We start from the raw sequence: 24,553 nt of genomic DNA on the forward strand, positions 1-24,553 counted from the left end.
TTCCATGACCGTCTTCGTATTGGAGGATCGATCGTCTCGCCAAATAGATTCGGTAATTTTTGGCGAGTCTCGCAGCGGAGATGACCATCGCACAGGCTGTGGCGGCTTACAGCGCACGGAGCCAAGAGAAACACAAAGAGGTTGGATATCATATCGCTGCCCGGCCCTCGGCTGTTTAAATACCATGCGGTGTGTTAAGAGTCAGAGAATCGTTCCTAGTGTCTTTTCCGGTTGCACTTGATAGACCCCTTGAATCATAGAACTTCGACGAGATAGACATACACATTTTCCTACGCAGAAAACCTCCTGGCAACAGACCCCGGTATGGCTGACGGAAGCAAGCCTGCGAATGTTGTGTATAACTGGTGGGTGATGCTGTGGATGTGGGGAATGCAATTGTATGCTATATTCATAAACCACTATCCTGCATGGTAGCTAAGACAAAGGGGAAAGATACTTTGTATTTTACATCAACACGCTGCGATGGATTGTATCTCTCCTGCTCGTTCTCACGCCCACGCTGTGGGGTCCACGAATGTGGTTTGTGCTCCTGGGCAGCAGCTTGACCGAGCAACCAATTTATATCGGTGACACGGTTATGAATACAATGTCTCAACAGGACTCCGATGGTCGCTGCAAAACGTGGACCGAAAAACGAGATGCAATCTCCGACTCGGCATCCAGTGCCTCAGGGTGGTACGGTCCTGGCGCATATCTGGCCTGGTTGATCACCGCTTACGCCACGGCTCTGTCCACCATATGGCACTCAAAATGCTCCGAGCGACATCCGGACGTGAATAAGCTCGACGGAGAAGTCATCCTCGCTATTGGCTATCCGCTAGTCGCCCTGTGCGATGTGTTACTTCGTCTGATACGATGTCAGATCGACCCCGGCATGACCGCCGCCGTGTTTGTGCTTGTATCGACATTGACCATTATCGGACCCCTGACCCGATTGTCGTGGCAGGAAGACGGCGTGGAGCTGGAGATGGATCAGCCCCGTTTCCCCAACACAGTGAAAGAGTGGACATGGAAAACGATCCGCTTCCTCTGTCATACTGTGATCTACACCATCATTTCCGAACCATACCTTGAGCATCGGGTCTTGTTGTCCGTTTATATACTACTATTTGTCACGTTGTTGTACTCTGGGATTCACGGGGAGGCGCTATCCGACAAGTATCCGTATCGGCAGATTGTATATCGGCCTCGGGGAGAGCGGGTGGCGGCCTTCTGCGTTGTACAGCTCGTTTTTCATATCGTGTTGCTCTCCATTTCCCATGAGATCTGGCCCAAGACGGATGCCAGTCTTCTGGACCTAGATCAGATCGCTGGTATATTCCTCACTATGACCACGGTGGTATATTCTCGGCGGGAGGGTATCATGACACTTACGAAAAAGTTCAAACGTAAACGTCCCACGTCTGAAGTACCGACAGACGCTTAATCTGTAGGCTATGGTGCAGGGCAAGGATGCACACCATTGAATATGCGCTGCATAGGGCGAAGGATAGAAGGGTCGGGTTATCCGAGCATTTGATATGGGAACTAGCGTCCAACAGTGGGTCAATCGCGAGCAAGAAATGGGACTATAGCCAAGAATACCATGGAAAGGATTAGTGCCTTGTTCTGTACTTGAGTTTACTGTCAACCATGTATACGTGCAAGTAGCTCTGCATTCTTCAGGTCTTGAAGTCAAGTCATGACATCATCCGCTGTCTGGAATGCAACGCCGAGCTTAACCGCAATGTATCTTCCATATTTTCTACAATGCCTCTGACTTTTACTCTTAGATGACCATCTAGACGCATCTGTCTGACTACCTAAATTTGTAGCCGTCAAAATGGGTGGCGGTCTTCAATTCCCTAGTTACCAGCCTCAACCAACCGACAACAAAGACTCGCGATGGCAAGAACCAGGAGAAAAGCGATATCTTCACGGGATCGTAGACATGGGCAGGCAAGAAACATGCCACTCTGCAGATCGCTAACCTATCTAATTTGCACCCGGTAGTAATGGAATCCGATGCTCGATTACGGACCTGTCCCCGCCAACCACCCGCATCCTGCCCACTGTTTATTCGCAACGGTTCAACATCTCACTCTACGATGCGCAGTATGACTCAGAGACCGGAAAGCAGATTCCGATCCCGAAGAAGGTGATCAATGCGGTCGTTGCAGCTATACTTCGCTTCCAGATCGTCTGTCTGGAGGTGGGTGTACCGGCGAGTCAGATACGGGTGATTGCGACGGAGGCTACGCGGAAGGCGATTAACTCGGAGGAGTTTGTGAAAGCCATCCAGGACAGGACCCACGTCAGCGTGCGAATGATGCCAAAGGATGAGGAGGGCGTCGTGGGCGCGTGGGGGATTGCGAGCGGATATTCCGATATCGAGGGATTGGCTATTGACCTTGGGGGTGGAAGTATGCAGATGACGTGGATTATTTCGCATGGTGGCCACGTAAATATCAGCCCCATGGGGTCGATTAGTTTTCCGTATGGCGCGGCGGCTCTGACGCAGAAATTGGAAGCGCTGACGAAAGGTAAAGACAAGGACGAGGCATGCAAGGCCAAGGCACAATTTCGCGAGGAGATGACTACTCAGTTTCGTCGCGCGTGGGAGGATTTAGAGATCCCTGAGCATCTCGTCGATAAGGCGAAGAGAGACGGAGGCTTTGAACTGTACCTCTCTGGGGGAGGATTCCGGGGGTGGGGATATCTGCTTCTCTATCTTCATCAGGTCCGAGGCGAGTATTACCCGATTTCAATCATCAATGGATATTCGGCCGGCAAGAAAGACTTCGAGAACACAGAGGCCCTGAAGAAGGTTGCCGAGACTGCCAGCGATATCTTCCGTGTGTCTGATCGACGCCGAAAGCAAGTCCCATCGGTCGCATTCCTCGTGAACGTGCTCGCGAAGGCGATCCCCCATGGGATTAAAGAGGCTCACTTCTGCCAGGGAGGCGTTCGGGAAGGTGCTCTGTATCGCAATGTCCTACCTGTGATCCGCCAGCAGGACCCATTGCAAGTTGCGACCACGAGTTTCGCTCGCGGCTCTGCCCAGGCGATGGCTTTTCTGGCCTTCTCATCTATTCCTCGTCCATCAAAGGAGAGGTCCTTCCCCCATTCGATCAGTCCGCATGTCATTCAGGCCTTTGCCAATATCCTTTACGCGCATGCTACGATGTCTAAAGAGACAGCGGCCACAGCTGCCCTATACAGCACCAGCACCGGGGTCCTGGCAGAAGCGCATGGTATACCTCATGCCGATCGCGCTCGCCTGGCGTTGATGCTGCAGGAGAGGTATGGTGGCGAATTGCCACCACGCGAAATGGACTTTAAGAAAAGCCTACGCTCGCTTCTCACACCGGAGGAAATTTGGTGGACGCGGTATCTAGGGAAGCTGGGTCTCATCATCAGCCGTGTGTATCCCACAGGCGTCATTGACCCGTCCAGGCCGCGCGCACTACCAAGAGCCCGCTGGGCAAACGATTTGGGAAAGAAGAAGAACAAGGAAGGTATTGAGCTGAAGGTATCCCTGCAGAGGGTAGGGTTTGATCCCACCAGGTCGAAGCAAGAGTTAGAAGCAGACCTGAAGAAACTGCGGAAGGTTGGGAAAAGAAAGCACTGGATTGGGGGTAGGGACGGATGGGGGATGAAAGTCGAAGTGATTCTGGTGGAAGAGGACCTGCTCTAGCGGCGATATTACGAGGAAAGGAATATCTTGAATGAAATGGTTCTATTAGTGCACACTTCGGCGTGTTTCCGGTGCTCCTGATGCAAATCCTGGCTCATTGTTGTTTTATCGTTTGCCGCGCTACCCTCTTCTTCTCCCCGCCAGCTACCCCAACGAGGTTCCCGTACTTCAGCGTGTTCAGAGTGGCAGCAAATTGCTCTGATGATGGCGACACCGTGAGGATCATTGCGGAACAACTATCAGTCGTATTTGTGCCCAGGAAGTGGTCCCGCAACACCATAGTCAGGGGCGATGACCGGAACGGGATGCGTGTCTGCTTGGAAGCTCGCGCCCGGATAACCTCTTTCAATGCCAGCAGGTCTGTGTTAATCTGCCGTCCCTCTTGTTGCTCCTGGGGAGTCTGCTTTGGTCGCGCCACGGTCGAGGTCGTCTTGTCATGATAATACTCAGAACCAGCCAGATCGACAAAAACGAGTTTTCCCCCGAGACATGACTGACCAGATGATTGCAAAATATCACTAACTTTCTTCTCTGCCTGCTGCACATATGATTCGAACTCGGCCTTCTTTGCTTCGGCGGCGTCGATCCGGGCCTGGTCGGTCTGATAGTCCGGGTTGGGGACATATTTGCCATCTGCATTCTGAATAACCCCCTTCATGGTCTCTTCGATGTAAATATCTGTCGCGCGTTTTCCTACCGGTACTAATTCCGATTGCCGCTGGACAACCGCATCGCGAGCCTCAAGGAGTGCCCTCGTCACAATCTCTAGTTCCAAAACAGCGTGCGTGCGCGAACTCTGGTCATGGACTGTGGACGTTCCCGTCGCTCTGAGCTTGAGTCCTGTCAGCAGCTCCTGGCGCAGGTCCTCGAAACTCCAACATGCTTTCGTGACAATCGGACGGACCCGAACTTTGCCCTCGTCCAGGATCTCGGTCTCACCCCTAATGTGCGTTTTTCCATCATGCCCCTCGCGAACGAAACATTGGCATCGTCCATTGAGCAAATCGAAAGCTATATTCTTGCGTAGCTCGAACATTCGAATGCCAAGAGCTAGTTCCTCACCAGGGGTATCAATGTCCTGATTGAGGTCTGTCAATGCCTCGCTGAGATGTCTGGCAGCCGCTAAACAGAGTCCAAATTCATCGGGGTTCTCAAAATCGTACCCGATGATCGTATGTGACTTCCCACTTCCGGAATGTCCGTAAGCAAAGAAATTACATGATCGGCCGCTCAGCACATGGGGCAGAGTTGGTGAGACTGCGGCTTCGAAGACCGATCTGTTATTATCGGTTGCTTCGAATACTTGGGTAAAGGCAGCCTCGCTTTTCCACGGACGTTCCGTAGCAGAAGGTGAAGACGGAGTGAGTGAGGTAGATATGCGACCACTGTCTTGTTTATTATGCGTGCGACGAGTCTCTGGCGCTGTTGACTCACTGGGCCGCCAGCGGGTGTATACTTTGAATTGATGCATTATGATCTATTGCGCAATGGATATTGGAGAGTGAGAGTGGTGCTCGAGAAAAGAGGGACGGAGAGCTGTTTAAGTATTTTTTTACTTAACAGGTGGTCCCTCACCGTGCGTTCGATTACCTCCATTCTACCACATTATTTGTTTCCTTTTTGGCCTGGTGTTGATTGAGTACGAGGTTGTTGGCTCTCAAGCATCCACTCAGCAACACGATTGAACGTCGTTTCTTGACTGACCCACCCGTTGTTTTCATCCGGGAATTGCCAATCTCCGAAAGTCCGGCTTCAAATACAGGATCAACAGGCCTTCTAGGGCAGCATAGTATATCCCTTATAATCACTCTTAAACACATGATATATGTACTCATTCGACACAATTCAACCGGTTCCCTTCAACTAGCTTCATTATAACATCCCTCATTTTGTATGTTTCATAAACTTCTAGAAACCCTACCAGCCCCGTTTCCTAAGACACAGTACTCTCTGCCACCGTGCACGAATTACCCCTTCTCCGGCAAATCATCCTGTCTGATCACCTGGAGCAGCCCATCTGCTGTCAAATGGTCCGATCATTCTCACTGAATCAGGAGGACCCCAAGCTATACAATAACAGGGACTAGACAAAGAGGAAAACTGCAAGAGTCGGCTCATTAGAATTCGTTCTACTATGTAGTCCATGATAGACGGTCTCTTTCTTCTTCTTCAACATATCTTTAAGTAGTTGACAGAGTATCTACCCTGGGGATTGGTATGACTATTAGTGTGGGGTCATCTTCCAGAGCGGAGATGTATTCGAACTTATGGAAGTTACCCTACTATCTGGCGCACATGCCAAAATGCGAATAGTCAGGATGTGATGAGTTTACTCACTTAAGGGTATGATTCAAACCATTATCCCATATGAATCTATGATACAAAGGCATTGTTTGGTCAAGACTATGATTGATTTGAAATCGTAATCGACCTGTGGCGGCTACTAGAAATTCCTGCGAGCAAGAAGCGTTTGTATCAAACCCTCAGGAACAGATTCAAACCCTGCCAAGGCATAGAATTGCTCCAGAGTAATTTTGATGTCTGGCTTATACTCCAGGAAGCTCTCTACAGTCCTCCAGTCATGAAATCTTTGTATAACAATCCACATTGCCCTCTCGCTTCCAGGCATTGGTATCTTTTCCCTGATCGAGAATTGAATCAAATCATCAAAGTCATCTTTGTAATCAACGCTCCTGGAGGCTGTATTCTCCATCATACTTTCCGTGACTTCAAGACCCGCGCGCTTTAGAAGGACTTCAGACGCGCCAAGCTTGTCTACTTCCGAGCAATCACTTTGCCAGACGGTTTCCCACACTCGCTGAAGGTCCACCCTGGGTTCCTTTTCCAGGAGGAAATCAAGTGCACCATATGGATTTTTATGGAGAGCTGCCCGTGTTAACACCATTTCTGTTATAGGAAATCTCGACCCGTATTGGCCAAAAAGTAAGCGTATGACGGCGAAGTCGCACCTCTGCCATGTTTCGTCGATTCCTGTCGACTTCAATGCTGCGTCGACTATGTCTGCTGTAATATCAAACTCCATCTTGCAAGCGAAAAGTACGATTTCCATGCAAAAGGCACTCTCTGCCGCCGCCACAAGTAAGGTTTGATGCGAGACTGGAAAGTCTGGCTTGAACTTTATAAGAGTTCTGAGAGCATAATAATTATGCGCAAGCTTCTCCACCAGATTCTGATCGATATCTATAAACCCCTGGTGAATAAGCAACTCCAGAGCATAGTATCTGAATGGTGTGCCCGTTGCTATCTTTTCAATCACAATTTCCTTGGGAAACTGATTGGGAAATCGCTTCAGCAATACCGACATGCTATCCTGACTCTCACACGCCGCTTCGAAAACTCGGTCCGTCACCTTTGCTTCTGGGAACCTGTCTAGGGCCAAGGATAATATATTAGCTCCCTCATATGTATTTTTGGTAGCTGATACTAGCATATTCTCTGGAATCTCAAGATCCTTCCCGCCGAGGTCAAGCAAATACGTCACAACAGCTTCTGCGGACTCCCAGTTCTCTGCTGCCGCGCAAAGAACCTCGGGTGTGATTTGAATGCCGGACTCCGTATTGTTCACAAGAACTTCTAGCATTTCTCTGTGATTGAATCTCGCAGCCCAAGCCAAAACATTCTGAGAGATGGTAATTCCTGTCTGTTGTCTTTGGAGAAGGAGGTTCATTATCTCTAGCCCGTGGTACCTGTTCGATGCGAGCTCATAAATAACTTCCTCGCCGACAGGGGTATCCGGACTCCATTCCTCAAGCAGCAATTTCATTATTTCGAAGCCATCACCGAAATTTCCTGCTGCAGCAACCAGCATCTTCCTGGTAATATTGATGGTAGGTGCTCTTTTCTTCAAGAGAAGGCGTAACGCACCTAATCCGTGCCGGCTTCTGGCTGCTGCTTCCAACATCTCTATTGTGATGGAAACGTCATCCCGATTTGACAAGAGTAATTCTAATACCTCTGTGCTTTTATACCGCACGATGCATTTCACTGTCCGATCATTGAACTGAATCTCGTGCCCGCGCATTTCAACTACAATCTTGACCACATCTGGATTCAAGTTTCCATTTTCAATCATGGAATCAATCCCATCGCGGGTCATATAAACATCTGGATGTGTTCCCTGTTTTCTCAAAAGCAGCTGCATAATTCTCTCACCATAGTTGTCGTTATGAAGCACAGCATGCATAATACCCTTCGTGATATATATAGCTCCTGTATTAGGCCAATCAAGAAGTATTTGTATGAGAACATCTCCCGACCGCCAATTGCCTGCCGCCGCTGCAATGATGTGTTTGTCAATTGTATTGCTATGTTCTGGGTCGTAGTAAAATGATGCTTTTTCATGAAGCAAGGCAAGTATTTTGCACACCCTCTCCCGCTCCTGACCACAGTCGATGAATTTTATAATAGAACAAACCAGGTTTTTGGGGATGACAGTGGACGTTTGCACAAGCAGTTCCAAGACATCAAGATGCCCCCATTGCGCAGCAGCTTCTAATCCATTCTTCTTATTTGACAAGGTCCTGTAGAGGGGTGCCAGAGGATCAGCACCGTTTTTCAGCAGACTTTCTACAACCCGGATCAGCCCCATTTTTGAGGCTCTGAATATCGGAGGTTCCAAATTGTCAGCTGACAGGTACCAGTCGTTAGAAAAAGCCTCGTAGTCATTGGCAATTCGCACCCAGTTGAGATAGGCGACGGAAGAGTCGAATAGATGGGCAATGCTTTCATGTAGTTCTGGAGGCCAAAATCCAATTTGCTTTAGCTCGGCCAGGTGGAAATCAAGTGCTTTGGCCGCGTAGACCAAAACTGGCTGATCAAATGCCGCATCCCTAGTCAAGTTGTCGTCTGTTTGTAGAAGACGAGAAAGGGACTCATTGGCAATGGTGAAATGCCCAGTAGAGGCTGAAAACTGGTACCAGTCTATTTCACCCGAGATATCCGCAGGGACCAGGAATTCCTTCACCGAGAAGTGCGCCAGTCTAACAAAATTACCGGATACTGTAATCAGGTCTGTCGTACATACATCTATCACACCTTGTGGCCGAATGAAGTTGACAAGCTTTGCCAGAAATTCCAGTGTCAGTTGGCGCCGGGAGAAGGTCACCCAAATGAGAATGGTGCGGGCAGCGTCTCGATCATCCTCTGAGATGTCGTTCAAAATTTTCCTGTAGGTTCCCGACAGGTCTTTCGGCAGCGTTTCTAACGTATTATTGATGGCTTTTGGCGTGGTACACCTCTCTAGCGACTTGATTTGCAAGTCAGCCCATCGGAAACGGCTATAAATCTCTGTTAACATCCCAAACCAATTTTTCAGTGGTCAAATCAAGAACATACGGCCTTTCTATTCCCAGTAGTTTCTTTCGAATTGTGTCTTTCATGGGCTGGTTCTTGTTGAGCCACTCCGCCAGTTTCCCTGTCTCAAGTCTGTCGTTGACAAACCTCTCAACATCTTGGCTTAGGGCTTTTTCGATATCGATGGCTGTGTGCTCTGACAGATGACTACGGATATCAGGCTCCGGTCGACTTGTTGCAAGAATATGAAGTGTTTGCTTATGTCGAACAATAAGCCTATTCAGGAACTGCAACAATGTACCTCGTGCAGAGTTCTCCGGTATTTCCGGGCACTCATCTAAAGCATCCAAGATGAGAATAACGCGCCCTGTACAACTTTCGACCATCTGCTCAAAAGTACTATAAAGATCTGTCCGTGTTGGTTCTCGGCCTTGGCGATGTTCTTGCCACAGCTTCACGATAGACTCCGGAACGGGGTGGGGACAAAGTTGCCGCATGACGGATCTTAACATGATATCGACGACTTGCTGGTTATTCTGATCGAAGGTAAAGTACCAGTAGGCTAGTCTCTTTGTCGGATCGCATTCACAAGTCTGGAGAACGTCTGCTATAATGGTTGAACTGAGGCTTATCAACTCGAGATCGTTGCTGGCGTACTTGGTGTTGACTACTTACCAAAGCACTGTTTTGCCACATCCCACTGACATGGTTAGTGAAAAATGCCTTGTATGTGGGATGGAAAACCAACCAACTCCATGGAGCCACATAATGCTCCCAGATCTAGTCTTCCATTTTTGGTATTCTGGCGAGTCAAGGAACCAGTCGCCTGTTTGAGAAGTTCGATCATATTGAGCCTTGCTGTAAATTGCCGACTGTTCTCTGCCCGACTGATCTGTCGGTGACAGCCAATCCAAAATCTCCAGATCCAGTGAGCCTGTGAGGTTTTTTAGCACTCAGTTCAGCGGTTAATAAAAATAACAGGCGTACTCAAAACCCGTGTATTTAGTTTCTGCTGATCTAGAACTGGTGAGAGAAGTCTCCTCCTAGTGAGAAATGAAATCTTACCCTCATTCCTACCAAGCTCCGTCCATTCCTTGACGTTTTTCCTTTCCAGCTCAATGGCATCTTTCAGACGTTGTAAAGGTTGGTCGACCAGGGCACTAACGCTTTTCCGCGCACGATCTGCAATCTTATGTTTAGACTAGGATAGGATTGTTGGCCACGGGGACATACCTGCTCCGTTTTCCCGACTCGCCCTATAAACTTCAGCCGTGTATTCAAGAATCGCCGTATAAACCTTCACCAGTGCCTCTTCGATATGCTCAGCGCTGTCGACCTGGCGATTCCGGTCATTTTTCTCAATAATGGCGTAATAAGAGAGAGTATTTGCGAGAAAGCCAGATGCTTCCATGACCGCATCGCGGCGTTCAATGTCGTTGTTTACCAACTATGTTCTTTTAGCTCACTCGTTCTAAGCAGGAAAAGATTGCTCCTTACAGTAAGTCCCACTGACACAATGGTCCATGCCTGCGATGCTAGATATCGGTCAGCCTATTTCGATCCATGGCGATCATAGGGCAGCGCACCATGCCCGTTGGGTCCAACGACGCCACATTCTTAATAAGTTCTTGCACCTGAGATACAGATTTGATGATCCCTCGGAAACATTCCTGGACATTGATGCTCTTCCCATGCAGCCCTCGAATCTGGAGTCCACCCTCATTGTACTCCCTGCATCTTTCTTCTATGTTGTCTAGCACCTTCTCGATTGTCTTTTCCATCGTATTTTGGCCCCCAACTTCAAAGCATTTCTGATCCTCTAGACTCAGCCTCTTGTATGCCAGAACCCAAAGATTCTGGGGTTTCGGCTCGCTCTCTACATCTCGCAGCGACAGCTGAGACGTCGATGCAGGGTCAGGAAGAGAAGGAGCACTGAGTGACGACCTCTTTCTTTGAACACGAGCTGGAAGTCCTGCCTTGCTGGCCTCCCCCTTCTCCTCCATTAATCCTCCGTTCGCATTGACGGGTTGGGAAGGTGGCCCATTATTATCATCCCCACGGTCGCTGTGATCCTTTCCACAGCCAAGACAATCAGCCAGTTTCCGGAACATATTCACACTTTCTGTTTAAGGGGCAGGTTGACAGAAAGTTAGATGGCGAGAAGAGAGTTAGAACAGAGGGTAGGAGATGGGTTTTCATCGTAATATGATGTGTTTCAATATGTCTACATGACACTAATGCGAGGCTATCCGTACTAATACAAATTCGATATTGTCATTCGACCACCTCGTCCGTCCCCTCGTATTTTGGGGCTTTGCCATTACCTACGGCTCCGTTCAGCTTTGATTCGACATCCAACAAACGCCCGATAGCCACTGTCGCGCCATCTGCCAATAAGGCTGTCTCCTGCTCGATTTTTTGTTTTTCCCCTTCTTTACCTGCGCCACGAGCGCATGTAATGTTGTTTTCGCTTTTGAATCAATTCACCCTGGGGCGAAGTACGCCTTGTTCCCCTCGTATGCCTTGTCCTCGCTGTTCATTAGAACTCTGGATGAAAGTGAACACTTCATAGTGTTTCCAATATTCAATACCATAGCAGCCATAGTTAGTACATAATAATAAGTCTAAACGGATTAGACTGGCTGATCTGGGGTCCGGGGTTGACCTATCCCAGTCTTATGCTACGCCTCATTCCGCACGGCTGGGTTGGACTACATTGATGACAACGGTATTATAGCCAATGTTAGGCATACAGCCAGCACGTATAAATAGCTATTAAGACGTAGAAAAGTGTCCTTAGTTGCTAGCCAGAGCTGTCATTTAACTGTTTCTTCCGTGTGTTCACTTCAGTCCTCCACATATAAAGTCAGGGCTGACCATAAAGGAGACAGTAAACTACTCGTATGCTCAGATGAATTTGAGTGGGTTTTGGCTAATGTTGTTCGTGTTTGTTTTGTTATAGGGATGGTGTGGAAGATGTAGAGATGGCCGGTGAGGTTGGGGAGAAGTCGTGATGGAGTCGACTGGGAACTATGTTTGCTATGCGGGATTATATATGCCGGGTAAAGGCTGGATGTAGTAGGGAAAGGGACTCGCCATGTGCAATATCTTTTGTATATGTCCGATATGGTCTCTAGTGAATGTATAGTGAAAATAGATACTCTAACAAGATTAAATTGCTAGGTGGTAATTAATGCATTAAACAAAACTAGAGACATTCTATATATGTGAAAAAGGAAGGAATATGAACCACATAAAATTCCCCCTTAATTAGAAGCCGAGGCCATCTTTTCGCGTGGCAGACCCTGCTCTTGCTTCGATATATATACAAATGGACTGTAGAGTATGCACCGCCTCACTGTCTTTCCAACTTGATGCGGAACGCTGGAGGAGTCACCGCTGTAGCCCGTCCATTTTCGTCGACGTCAAACACAAGCAGTGACAGACTCTGGCCACCATAGGTGCTTCCATCGAGCAGATACAGATCGTTGACATCGTAAAGTCGCGATACGAGTCTCTGTGGCGAGCCAACCGCCTTTTCCACCGTCGGGGTGTAAGGGCGGAATGCCACCTTTCCAGAGGCGGGAATGGTAGACACCAGTCTCGTGTCTTTACCACCAAGGATTGCTGCCAGGTATGGTGTGATGTCTGTGCCGTTGCTGATCCAAGAGGAGACTATCAGACCGGGTGAGGCGCGCGTCGGCGGACTCAATGCCAGAGTCAAGGACGAGTTTAGCCCGGCATTGGAGGAACGGTACGTTCCTATATAGTTGCGCTGGGCTTCCAGAGCGGCTTGTTCGATCAAGGCGGGGACAAGGGCGTTAATGACCAAGTCCATCAGGTATGCAGCCGATGCGGACCGGGTAGGAAGGGAACTCGCGTCGAGGACGCTGAATCCCGCGTCAAAGTCCGGCAAGACTACCAGAAGGCCCCCGTAGTTGCCTGAGTCGCCCATCTTCGTATAAATATCCGTAACAATTCCTGAGGCCGGGTGGACGTAGCGGTAGATCTCCCAGGGTTTCCCTACCGAGTATCGCAGGTCTGCGCTATGGCTGGCAGGCTTGATCCATTTGCGCGTCTGGTCCGCGGGAAGGAGAGTGGAATTTAGGATGGCCACGCCGAGCTTGGCGAGATCGTTGGTGGTCGATAGCAACCCACCGGAGCCTTTGGTAACGCCGGCATCGATCGCAAATCCTTCGATAGGTCCTGCAATGACCGAGCGCGCACGGTTCGGGTCGTTCTCAGCCGGGGGGTCACTGAGAGAAGAGGTCATCCCCAGAGGCTCGAAGACGCTGTCCTGGTAAACTTGCTCGAGGGGCTTCCCGGTAAGGTTTGCGATTGCCATGCCTAGAAACATATATCCATTGTTGGCGTACTGTGGGCTACTCCAGGGGAGGAAGACGGGAGAATTATCTGCCTCCGCTTCTGCGTAGGGGACCTCAGCACAGAAAGGTCGGTTACTCCCCCAGCAAGCTTGCCAGAGGGATGGGTCGCTTTCGTTCAGAGGGGGAAGACCCAAAAAGGTGGGATCCGTTTCGGACGGATCAGTGCTGTTCAACGCTCTGGCGGTAACGTAGCTGGCTAGTAACTCCGAATTTCCCCCACGAGGGATACCTCCCATCTGTGACGCGATTGCGTTGAGGGTGATCTTATCCCACTGAGTGTCATACACGGGTTGAAGGCCGCTGGATTTCTCGCGGACAAAATCCGCCATCTCTGGGAAGACGTCGGTGAGTGGCCGTTCCCAGTCAACGCTATCAAGCTCTAGCAGACCCGCAAAGACGGTAATAAGCTTCGAGACACTGGCCATTCGATAGATGCTATCTCCATCTACTTTCTTTATTCCCACTGAGGAATTAGCCACTTCGGCGCTAGTATGGTGAATCTGAAGCTGCTGCGCGGCCGGGTCAAGGGTCGAGAACATGCCAACAGAGAAGGTTAGATCTCTCAGTTGGGATATCTCACTGTTCTCACTCGCATTGCGACGACTCAGACTCGCTTTCAGGGTTGAGTCTAGCTTCTTCCAGCTGGCGGCAACGCGGCTGGAATCACTGGTGAGGTCTCGTGGGGGTGGGTAGGTTGGACCCAAATATTGGGCCGGTACGCCGGGCGTCCAGAGAGGAGCGAGGGAAAGAGCATAATATAGTAGGCGCATGTTGATCTCTAATATGTTGGTTTCGTCCCGATCAAGACGACAGTTGTGGATGCACATCTGATAATAGTCTCCAGCCCAATACTTATAATCTGGGACCAATGAGTCTCATATCCACATGACGTATGCAAACTCCCCGCATTGCCTTGTTGGTAAATGAGTTTAATTGTATTGTCGGACTGTCTGTATCACTGGTAAGTAGGGCTGTGCCCGACGACCAGATGTAGATCGAGGCAACGAGGCCTCCCGATTGGGTCCGAAGCAGACGGGTGTCTCTCTGGGCGGGTGGCCTTACATACCTGAGGCAGCAACACTAACCCGACGTGGCCGAACACATCGCTCGTGTTTTCTGTTTGGAAATGAGAACCTTGGCTGACGAGCCTGATCAACATGGCTGTGAGCACCGCCAACTCATATCACCGTCCCCTTGGCAGCGATCTTTGCGTAAGCTGTCCGTGCGGTAAGGCCTTGGTAATGACATGTCACGTCGAAGCTAGTCCAAGTATATCGGGTCCCTAACAAGCGCCTTTCGTAGATGCACATAGCGTCTCTCGAGAAGAATGGTGCTCGATAAGCACGAGCACCAAGGTGCAGATTGATACACAAGACTGATTTGAAGGAGCATGAAACGGAATGGAATTTTGGCGGCTCCCAGCTGACTTGCTCTACTGTATTGGTCTACTCTTAGCATTTGCCAGTATTGCTCCTTGTGCCATCAAACAGTCTTCATTCTTAGTATGTTCCATTGGACTGTTTGTTCTCCTCATTCGATGATTCTTCGTCCGACTCACTCTCCGCACTAGAGGATGAATCCTTCTCTTCGTCGGTCTCATCCTTGCTCGCCGTTTCTTTTTTGCCCTTCTTCGCTTTCTTCCCCTTCTTATCCTTCTTGGCCTTCTCGTTCTCCTGCAACTCTCTTTCGGCATCCTTCTTTTTCTTCTCTTCCAGCGTCTTCTCCCCCCACGATTCTACATGTGTGATGGCATCTAATGGGGAGCTTTTGTGGCACAGCAGATAGCCTTGGATCTCCGCCGGCGAGAACGTGAGTTCGGGAATCTTGTCGGCAAAGGTGGCCGCCAACTGCTCCATGTCCACTTCCGGACTTTCAGGACGGATCGGGGCGTGGTCAGCAGCTGGGAGCAGAGGGACCTTTTCCGCTGTCGCAGTTAGCAGCAACGCGTCAGTCACGCTGTCCTCCAGGTGTGAGTCAATGCTCGGCAGTACGTCTCGGAATAGGTTCTGAAACATCTGCATCATCAAATTGCGATTGGCCAGCTTGAACTCGATCTGGTAATCCACCCGACCCGGCCGAATAAGGGCGGGATCCAGATTCTCTTGGTGGTTGGTGGTCATGACGAGCACACGGCCTTCCTGCGCTGCTACACCATCGATCGTATTGAGCAAGGCCGAGAGCGAGATCTTGTTGTTCCCTTTCCGCTTCTTTTTGGATTCATCGCTGCGACGACTGGTCACTTCGTTCGTGTCAATGTCTTCCAGGAGCACTAGACACCGGCGGGGCAACGCTTGGAAGAGCTGTGCCAACGCATCTTCGGTAAGCTGCGTTGCATTCAGGTCCAGGATATACACATTCAATCCTAGGAACCCTGCCGCTGCGAAGGCGAGACTGGACTTGCCCGTGCCGGGGGGACCGTAAAATAAGTAGCCTCGACGGTAGGGGATGCCTCGATCGCTGTACCATCGCATCGTGCTGGGGTGGAGATACTGCTGAACGTCTCGGATAAAGGCGGTCTTCTCTTCGTGGTCCAGGATGACGGTGGACAGCGGTCTGGCGGGACGCGCGGTCGAACGGGCCCAGTAGAAGTCGTTGTCGTACGCTCTCTTAGCCCCACGATAAATCACCGTCTTGCCCTTTTCCTTCTGTGAGTATTCCACGCGAGCTTCCAATAGCAACTGCTTCAAAATGGACGCATCCCACCCGAGACACGAGATGCGGAGTTTGTCGGTGCGCGTGTAGAGCATTTGCCCGCGTTCCTCGATCTGCCGGGTGAGTGCCAGGCATCGACCGCCATACTTGAAATAGTGGATGCCTTCGGAGGGCGACCACAGCAGCTGACGCGTATTCGACAATGAGGCCTTCCACTCGGTGTCGGTGGAGGCTTCCGCGTCCAGCATGTCGTCAAACTCCCCATCGTCGGAGTCCTCGCTGAAGTAATCCAGGCCGCTACTCAAGGAGGTGCTTGCGATGAGGCGATTTTTGTTTTCATTGAACCGTTGCTTCGTTAACCAAAATAGGAGATAGTTGTAGGCATCGTCGTGTGATTGTACCTCGACGGTGGAATACAAGAGATGTAGCGGCAAGCTGCCTACCTGGTCCAGAAGACTTTTCGCCAGATATGATCCGACGGCAAAATATGAGAAATAGAAGAATCTCCCGAACGACGAAGAAGGCTCCATGTTGGGGGAGTTGAGGGGGAGGGAGAATTTCCCACGGCCACCCACGGCGTGTAGTAACAGAGAAAGAAGCGGGTACAAGAACGTGACAAGGAGAATGATGACAATGAAGTCGTATTTATACAAGTCCAGCCTCATGCGACATCTCAGGCCAGCCTGAGTCATGTCTGAGGCTGAGATTTTGGTGCCTTTGGCTGCCTAATCTCACATGACTTTTGTGTCACTTTTTTTCTTTTCTTTGAGTGTAAGTTGGTGTATCAGGAGGGGGGATTCGGAGTGCTCCCTTGGAAGTTGCAGTGTTGATCTGACCAGTTCCGGTGTCCGACTGGTTTTTTACTTGGTAGTCAATTTACTCCACTATTTAGAATCGTACAGGACTGAATCTGGCCAGACCGACGCGGAGCCACGTGAAATGTCAGGCCCAAACGGTGCTTCAACACGCGGAGGGTCGCCCGATCAGCAATCAAAGGACCCACAGAACGGTCTTTGACTCTTTGTTTGTTTGATGGCTGTACTTGGCTGCCTTACCATATATTACCGTGACGTCATGCCCTAGCGATCCCTGATTCTGATATCTAAACTCAGGCAGTAGCCGTGGGAAGTCGACGTGAGTGGCAATCAAGATTAAGTTTAATCTACTCTAAAGGCAAATTGAGGATATTCACCAGAAGAAAAAATGGAAGTGTCCTCCATCTGTTGTTATCATGAGAAGGTATCACAGGTTGATATATATATACTTCTCCACATTTGGCACAAAACAAATCCTAGTAGTCCCCGTCTCTTGTTGCTCCTTAACGGCAGAGCAACACTCCTAGACCAAGATCAGTCACTGTAAGGTACTGTTATAGTTTGTTATAGTCGGTATCTCACAGATTCCTACAACCCATTTCTATACAGAGGCACCACTAAGCATTATCGTCAGTGCCTGAGGCAAACAACCACCTGCCAAGTCCGACCGAAAAGGGGATAGTCTGGGGATCTGCACTGACGCAATCACGCAATCGGCCATTCGCTTCCATACCAACCAGTTCAAGACAGTCTTTTCAACTTCAACCTCAATTGACCCTCTCGACTCCAAATTCCGCCTGTCACAATGGCTTCCATCCTTCCTCGTGCCGGATTCCGAGCATTGACGGCCCTTCCCCGGGCGGCTGCCCTCCCCAGGGTCTCCCTCGCGTCCAAGCTTCCCCGCGTACAGCCTCTGGCGCAGCCTATCGCTCGCCGTTTCGTCTCCAACATTCCCCAAGAGCAGCCCCGACTGCGTCTCGGTTCCACCGGTATGGATGGGCGTGATTCAATGAAGTTTCATAGTTGACCACGGGCATAGCTCCGAACTTCAAGGCCCAGACCACCCATGGCGAGATCGATTTCCACGAGTTCATCGGCGACAACTGGGCTATCCTCTTCTCCCACCCCGCCGACTTCACCCCCGTCTGCACCACCGAGCTGGGCGCTTTGCCAGGTTGAAGGGTGAATTTGACCAGCGCGGTGTCAAGATGATTGGACTGGTGAGCTAGACGTGTATACTACGCGATGCTAAAGGTCATCGGACTGACCAATGCGACCTTTTGCCTACAGAGTGCCGACAAGCTTGACTCCCACGGCGAATGGGTGAAAGACATCAACGAGGTCGGCAACACCACCGTGCAATTCCCCATCATCGCCGATCCCGACCGTAAAGTCGCTTTCCTCTATGACATGATCGACCAGCGGGACCTTGACAACATTGCCGAGAAGGGCATTCCCTTCACCATCCGCGCCGTTTTCATCATCGACCCCGCTAAGAAGATCCGTCTGACTATGCTCTACCCGGCCTCGACTGGCAGAAACTCCGCCGAGGTGCTGCGTGTCATTGACGCTCTGCAGACTGCAGATAAGAAGGGCATCGCGACCCCCATCGACTGGACGGTCGGAGAGGACGTGATCGTGCCCCCCTCCGTGTCGACCGAGGATGCGAGGAAGAAGTTCGGTGAGGTCCGTGAGCTGAAGCCTTACCTGCGTTACACCAAGGCTTAGATGGGCTGTCCCTATATCAAAAGTTGTATGATAAACACTATAATAGAATGAAATGGCCTAACGTCATGGTTTGATGGTACTTCGCCGCGTCTTTGAGAACATTGGCCAGTATGATGCTGTCCGACGCGACGTCGACAAGCAACATCGAGGAACATCAACTCGCTCGTTCAAATAAAAGAGCTAGAGTTAGTACTGCCGAGACGAATAGTCGGCAATCCGAGTCTGAGCTTGAACAGGTCGCTTTGCCTCATCGGGCCGAGAAGGTCCCATTCTATGCACAGTGAAAAGAAGGTAGGCATACACCAACCAAGTAAAGGATCCGCGGGAGGAATTGAAGCTCAAAAATAAAGCGCACACTATGTTACGTTCTCCATTTCCCCACAACCCCGCAGGTACCAAGCTGGAGCTTTGAGACCGGAACCGAAATGATTGAAGGCCAAGGTGGATGTTCCGCCGGAACCGTGATCAAGCCGAAGTACATCCTACTTATTTCAACCAGCTCCTTCAGCGAGAGAAAACCACGCAATTCAATCCTTGATTTCTCATCCTCACAAATTCATTTCCGAAGACAGTGCTTGGAGGTTAAGGAGCAAGATGTCTACAGATCCCGTATGTTGATGATCAATCTTGATCGTCTTCCATCCGCTGACCACTCTCACAGACAGTCAACAAAGCATCCGTACTTCGCCCTGGCGGTTCATTTTACTATGAAGATAGAGAGATCCCTTCCTTAGAATCTGATCGAGATGTGATAGTGCGAGTGGTCGCCACCGGTCTCTGTGGCTCCGATGTAAGCAGCGCATACATCCAGCCACCCTCAACCCCAACAATAACTGACCGAGGAACAGGTCCACTACTGGCAACACGGTCGCATCGGCCGCTATGTTGTTGAGAGCCCCATAATTCTCGGCCACGAGTCCTCCGGCATAGTGGTCTCCCGCGGCGCCAAAGCATCCGGCATTGAAGTTGGCGACCGCGTCGCGATCGAGCCCGGAATCGCTTGCAACACTTGCAGCCCATGTCGCAGTGGTCGGTATAACCTGTGTAAGGACATGCGTTTTGCCGCAACCCCTCCCTATGACGGAACGCTGTCTACATACTACCGCGTACCGGTTGAATGCTGCTACAAGTTGCCGGCACACATCTCGCTGCGCGACGGCGCGCTGGTCGAACCGCTCGGGGTCGCGGTGCACGGATGTCGACTAGCAGGCGATCTACAGGATAAGTCGGTCATTGTGTTCGGCGCCGGGCCGGTTGGACTGCTTTGTTGCGCCGTTGCGAGCGCGTTCGGTGCGTCGACGGTCGTTGCCGTGGACATCGTGGCTGCTCGACTCCAGTCGGCACGGCAGTACGGCGCCACACACACCTACCAGATGAGCGCGGAGAAGTCCCCCGAGTTAAACGCCGATGCCCTAGCAGCCACAGCTGGGCTAAGCGATGGTGCCAATGTTGTCCTTGATGCTTCGGGGGCTGAGCCCTGTATCAACTGTGGTATTCATGCGCTGGCGCATGGTGGAACCTTTGTGCAAGTCGGACTTGGTAGACCGAATCTGTCCTTACCCGTTGGGCAAATCTGTGACAAGGAGGCTGCGTTCAAGGGGAGTTTCCGGTACGGTCCCGGCGATTTCAAACTGGCCGTTGGCTTGCTGAACTCGCGGCGGGTCCGGGTCGATGGGCTGGTCACCCATGAATTCTCTTTCTCGCAGGTCGAGGAAGCGTTCCAGCATGTTGCTGGCAAGGGGGGTATCAAGAGTGTGATTTACGGGCCGGACGTCGACCCCGAGGTTGCCAAACAGGCCTCAGTATAGTCGTGTGTTGGTTTGAGGGATATACAGTGGATATAGATCTTTAGAACTGTACAGTAAAAAGTAAATAAATCAATCAAAAGAACTGCTCATGCCTTAAACGCCCATCCCGTCCCATGTCATATCCCATAACCAATACATGCCGCTTTCGCCATTCCCTAGATAAGGGTCTTCCACCCCCATGGGGACAGCGCCAGCACCGTCCCAGCCATAGTCCATCGGGACCTGAAGGGCGAACTGCGATTCGGTGTTTTCATCGGGCGGCTGATGGGTCTGATGGCTTTCACCGGAGAGAATATTGACGGAGCGGTCGTTCCCAGGTGGTAGAACTATCCAAGGTTTAACATTAGCATCGGACTATGCAATCACGAAAGAAGATAATTACCATGATGAACAGTGGTCAAGCTCTCGTTCAGCCGAACCGCCCGGCTTGGATCAGGTCGGATATGATTGCCCACTATTGGATCAGATAGACCTATCGTCCCATCAAGGGGTAGTCGCAGGGTATCCTCAACGGACATGCGGCCGAGACTGGTCGGGTCCTGCGTGACATGATGCCCAAGTCTCTGGGGGAACCCGGTGATGGGCCCGAATATGACCTCCGACTCGCGCCGGAGGAGCATAGTAACCACGTTCTTTAGCACCGTGGTACTTTGCTTTGACAGGGCTGATCGGGTCCCGATGAGGTCCTGGAGACGCAGGATCCGTGTGATGGTCCGTTTGACGACCTGCGCTGTATCGGACAGGGGTTCGGAGAGCGCCATCACGACCAGCACGATGGCAGCGTTGAAGAGGTTGATGGCGAGGAAGGCGACGAGGTGGCTGTCCGTTGCGAGCTGGGCGAGCACCGGCATTTCGGTCACACGGGCGGTTCGCACCGCTGCGTTCATCCAGAGGTCTGAACTGGCTGCTTGTGCAGTCGGGAATGGTGCTTCGAACGAGAGGCCTGGAGTAGAGTGGCCGGAGGATGCAGCGGCCGGATGGGATGCAGGTGAACCGCTGTCGCTGCTACCGTGCGGTGGTCGTGTGGTTGAGGTGAGATGGTCAACTTGTCGTGCCAGCAGTGGCCGATGGAGAACGATGAGGACGTTGTCATATGTGAGTTGGAGTGACAGGGACTGTAATGCGTGCGCCCTCGACCCGGGCTCGCCGTCTGGATGATAGTCTCGCTCGAGATCTAATGCGAGATGAGCTGGGAGGCAGGCTCGCCATCTTTGCAGCTCCTGAGTGGCATGCTTGACCAGAGAAGCATATGGATTTCCGGTCAGCTGTTGCGATGTACGAAAGGTACGCGAACCGAATACCGCTTCTAGCGCCGGGGATGCGATCAGGTAGAGACGGTTTAACTCGCGCTGGTACGCGGAATAACATATCAGGTTATCGTCGCCGGATCCCGGTGTGGTAAAGGATGGGTTCTCTAACATGTCAGCCGGCATGCTGAGATTGCAGTCCTTGTCGTTGATTCCCAACGGCCGACCGTAGGTGATGGACGCAAACCGGTCCCATGTGTAGATCGTCCACCACACTCGCTTTCTTTCTTCGATGTCTCCGAATTCGCCCTGGACAGGTTCGCGGTGCATGCCCAGCGCTTGAGACATTTTGATCGTCGCGCCTAAGAGCGCGAAGGAGAGGTTCGGTCGGCCATGGTAGACATGATGCGAGCCCAGGAGGATGCAGGTCTGCACGGCTGTCACTGAAGGCTGGTCCATCAGTTCAACCAGGTTCGCTTCAACGATCTTTATGAGATTGGAACTCCATTGTCGCCAATGTTCCCTCGTATCTTCGGCGTCGCGATTCCGTTGTGATCGGTACCAGGCCGCCATTCCGAGCATGACGGCCAGCAGCAAGAGAAACGGCCTCTGGGATGGATAGGCCGAGCCATCTTCGATCGAACGCAGTCGTCTGCGAAATTTCGGTTCATACACCACCAGGGAGAACCAATGGATGGCATCGAAATACTCCTCCAACAACTCATACATCAACTCCCCAATGGGTAACGGCTGGCCCAAGATCGAGGAGATGGGCAGCCGTTGGCCCGCAACGGCCGACTGCGCGACGGGCGCACTGGTACTTGCTCGGTACCCTGGGATAGCAAATGTCGTTCGCTCGTCGATGTGTTGACTGCCCAGTTCACAGATCTTGCGCGCCAGTCCCATGGCCGACTCCGCCTCGCCGCAGTCGATGGCTGAGCGGGCGCTGTGCTCATCCGCCGGAAGGAAGTCAGCACCGGGCGCATTAGCGTCCGGCGCTTCCACCTCATGGCGAGGACTGTCCTCACGATCCGGCGGCTGCTCGGCTGGGCCTATGCGTGGGGGTTTCGACTGACGCCGAGAATTCCTCAGGGTACGTCGGGATGCCACTCGGCTGCACCCGCATATCAGCCCTCTGAAGCCGAGAAAGGTATTCTACTAACTTACCTTCGAACCGCATCCTTCTGTTGCGCCGGCAGAGCCTGGCAATCCACATTGGCTCTGACACAGAGCGTACACGGTCGGAAAGGATCACACTGCCATAACACCCCCAGTCGTCTTTAGCAGGGCCCTCCAATGCCGAGAACGAGCAGGAAAATCGGCTTACCCGAGATTTATGGAGACGGCATCGTTCGCAGGCGCTGCTCACCCGAGTCGGTAACGACGACCATAGATGTCTCCTGCTTCTTGTTGTCCGTGGACTGTCGGTTGATCCTGGTCTTGGCCGACGATCACCTAGATCATCAACTGAAGAGGGATCAGAAGTCATGGTGGGTTTATGCACGAGTCGGATGATGTTTGGAGATTGAGCGATTTTTGTCCGATTTTTGGGTTGATTTATTCCCCACACTTTCCAACCTCCACGGCCCAGACGCTGGCCGATGGGTCGACTGCCTTTCTCGTATTCTGCAATCTGGATCAATGTTGAATAATCTTTTTTATTTTTTAATTTTATTTTTTCTTATTCTCAGTTTGATTCCCTCCGAGTCAATACGAGCTTGGTTTCGTCTCTTTTTGCGAACTTGCTTTCACGAACCCTGAACAAGTAAGATTTTGTTATAATCGGTTGACAGGAATGGTACTTCTATCGGGATAATTCTCGTAATAAATTTATCAGTTTAAATCATACTGAGCTACCTTGATCGGCTAATACGACTGCCAGTAAATCATCCATATCTACTAGGTAAGCAAGAACGGCTGCATTTCTAGGAGGATGGAATTTGCCCTAAGCGGCTGTCTTTGCCTCCCGCAGAAACTATGTATAATCCAAAGCATAAGGAGGAATAAAGTATACTGAAGAGATTCATTGGAGCTATGGTATGTAAAGGTTGCCTCACAGCGAATCCAGGGCTATGAGCGCACATGTGATCGCAGCAAGTAGGATATTCCGCAGCAACAATGCTGCAGAATCAGAACAGATTCAACCGATAGACACCCTTCCCCTCGCCAAGGTTTGTTCATCTTGGGTGGTACACAGCATCTGAGATCCAGTAGATTTGCGCCACGAACCAGTCGCTCACGTGGTCTCAGGTCTCACCAGTTGCTAACAGTGGTCTTCAGTGGACAGTCATTGTCCATAGCACCTCTTATTTTTCTGCTAATGGCCAACTCGAACTCCACGCCCTGCGCAAACGATACTTTAACTACCCTGAGCGGGTGTGTTGCCCTTCCCTTCGAGAGAGGATGCTACCGTCCTCCCGCCATATCGAGTGATGCGCTAACGGAGAGAGGAATTGTCATTCATGCACCGCTTATATAGTGACAATGATGGTATACCTAGTAATGGGGCGATCTGCCACAATCTGGACACTTCCCTTGAGTGCCCGAGACCAAACTCCCGCAATGCTTGCAAGGCACGATTTCAGCCGGCATTATCCTTATAGAATCGAGCCCTGAGGGAGTTAACACTCTAGCTCTCGCAAAACCGTTCCTGCAGTGCGTTAACGTACAAACCTTGTACCTGGGTAGTAGGTATCGCTTTTTGGAGAATATGGAGAAGCTGTAAGATTCGACGTTGGGTTGCTTCATCCAGTATCTCGATCGCCCTTATATACGCAGGAATGTGTTGACATATTCCTCTATCGGCGGGTTAGCCGCCATAGCTTTCGTGTGGGCGTACGGGCATCAGAAGATACCCTGGGTTGTGTTTTGCGTGTAGACCTGGAAGCCCTGTCCTTGAGTGAGTTGA

The 24,553-nt window shown here is 51.0% G+C and overlaps 7 protein-coding genes across 7 annotated transcripts; 3 read left to right on the forward strand and 4 right to left on the reverse strand.

The window, feature by feature from the left end:
* Positions 1–300: 300 nt before the first annotated feature.
* On the forward strand, positions 301–1,447 carry ANOM_004580 (uncharacterized protein; the record flags this gene model as incomplete). Its single annotated transcript, XM_015549837.1, has 2 exons — positions 301–398; positions 454–1,447. Coding segments are annotated over 2 exons (1,086 nt in total), but the record flags the coding sequence as incomplete, so codon positions are not given.
* A 2,344-nt stretch (positions 1,448–3,791) lies between these two features.
* On the reverse strand, positions 3,792–5,168 carry ANOM_004581 (kinesin family protein; the record flags this gene model as incomplete). The annotated part of the gene is made up of 1 exon (XM_015549838.1): positions 3,792–5,168. The coding sequence occupies one exon, from the start codon at positions 5,166–5,168 to the stop codon at positions 3,792–3,794; it is 1,377 nt and encodes a 458-aa protein (XP_015409153.1).
* Positions 5,169–12,365: 7,197 nt separating this feature from the next.
* On the reverse strand, positions 12,366–14,165 carry ANOM_004582 (serine hydrolase domain-containing protein; the record flags this gene model as incomplete). The annotated part of the gene is made up of 1 exon (XM_015549839.1): positions 12,366–14,165. The coding sequence occupies one exon, from the start codon at positions 14,163–14,165 to the stop codon at positions 12,366–12,368; it is 1,800 nt and encodes a 599-aa protein (XP_015409156.1).
* A 729-nt stretch (positions 14,166–14,894) lies between these two features.
* On the reverse strand, positions 14,895–16,577 carry ANOM_004583 (BCS1 and AAA domain-containing protein; the record flags this gene model as incomplete). The annotated part of the gene is made up of 1 exon (XM_015549840.1): positions 14,895–16,577. One exon carries the CDS (start codon positions 16,575–16,577, stop codon positions 14,895–14,897), a length of 1,683 nt encoding a protein of 560 aa, XP_015409151.1.
* A 1,031-nt stretch (positions 16,578–17,608) lies between these two features.
* ANOM_004584 (uncharacterized protein) lies at positions 17,609–18,667 on the forward strand (the record flags this gene model as incomplete). Its single annotated transcript, XM_015549841.1, has 3 exons — positions 17,609–17,851; positions 17,902–18,082; positions 18,153–18,667. Coding segments are annotated over 3 exons (837 nt in total), but the record flags the coding sequence as incomplete, so codon positions are not given.
* Positions 18,668–19,184: 517 nt separating this feature from the next.
* On the forward strand, positions 19,185–20,398 carry ANOM_004585 (NAD(P)-dependent alcohol dehydrogenase; the record flags this gene model as incomplete). Its single annotated transcript, XM_015549842.1, has 3 exons — positions 19,185–19,199; positions 19,252–19,380; positions 19,439–20,398. The coding sequence occupies 3 exons, from the start codon at positions 19,185–19,187 to the stop codon at positions 20,396–20,398; spliced, it is 1,104 nt and encodes a 367-aa protein (XP_015409155.1).
* A 93-nt stretch (positions 20,399–20,491) lies between these two features.
* ANOM_004586 (putative C6 transcription factor) lies at positions 20,492–23,134 on the reverse strand (the record flags this gene model as incomplete). Its single annotated transcript, XM_015549843.1, has 4 exons — positions 20,492–20,724; positions 20,781–22,759; positions 22,813–22,901; positions 22,973–23,134. 4 exons carry the CDS (start codon positions 23,132–23,134, stop codon positions 20,492–20,494), a joined length of 2,463 nt encoding a protein of 820 aa, XP_015409157.1.
* Positions 23,135–24,553: the final 1,419 nt, after the last annotated feature.

This window comes from Aspergillus nomiae (genome assembly GCF_001204775.2).
Source record: "Aspergillus nomiae NRRL 13137 chromosome Unknown contig00058, whole genome shotgun sequence".
In the NCBI taxonomy this organism is placed as follows: Eukaryota; Fungi; Ascomycota; class Eurotiomycetes; order Eurotiales; family Aspergillaceae; genus Aspergillus; species Aspergillus nomiae.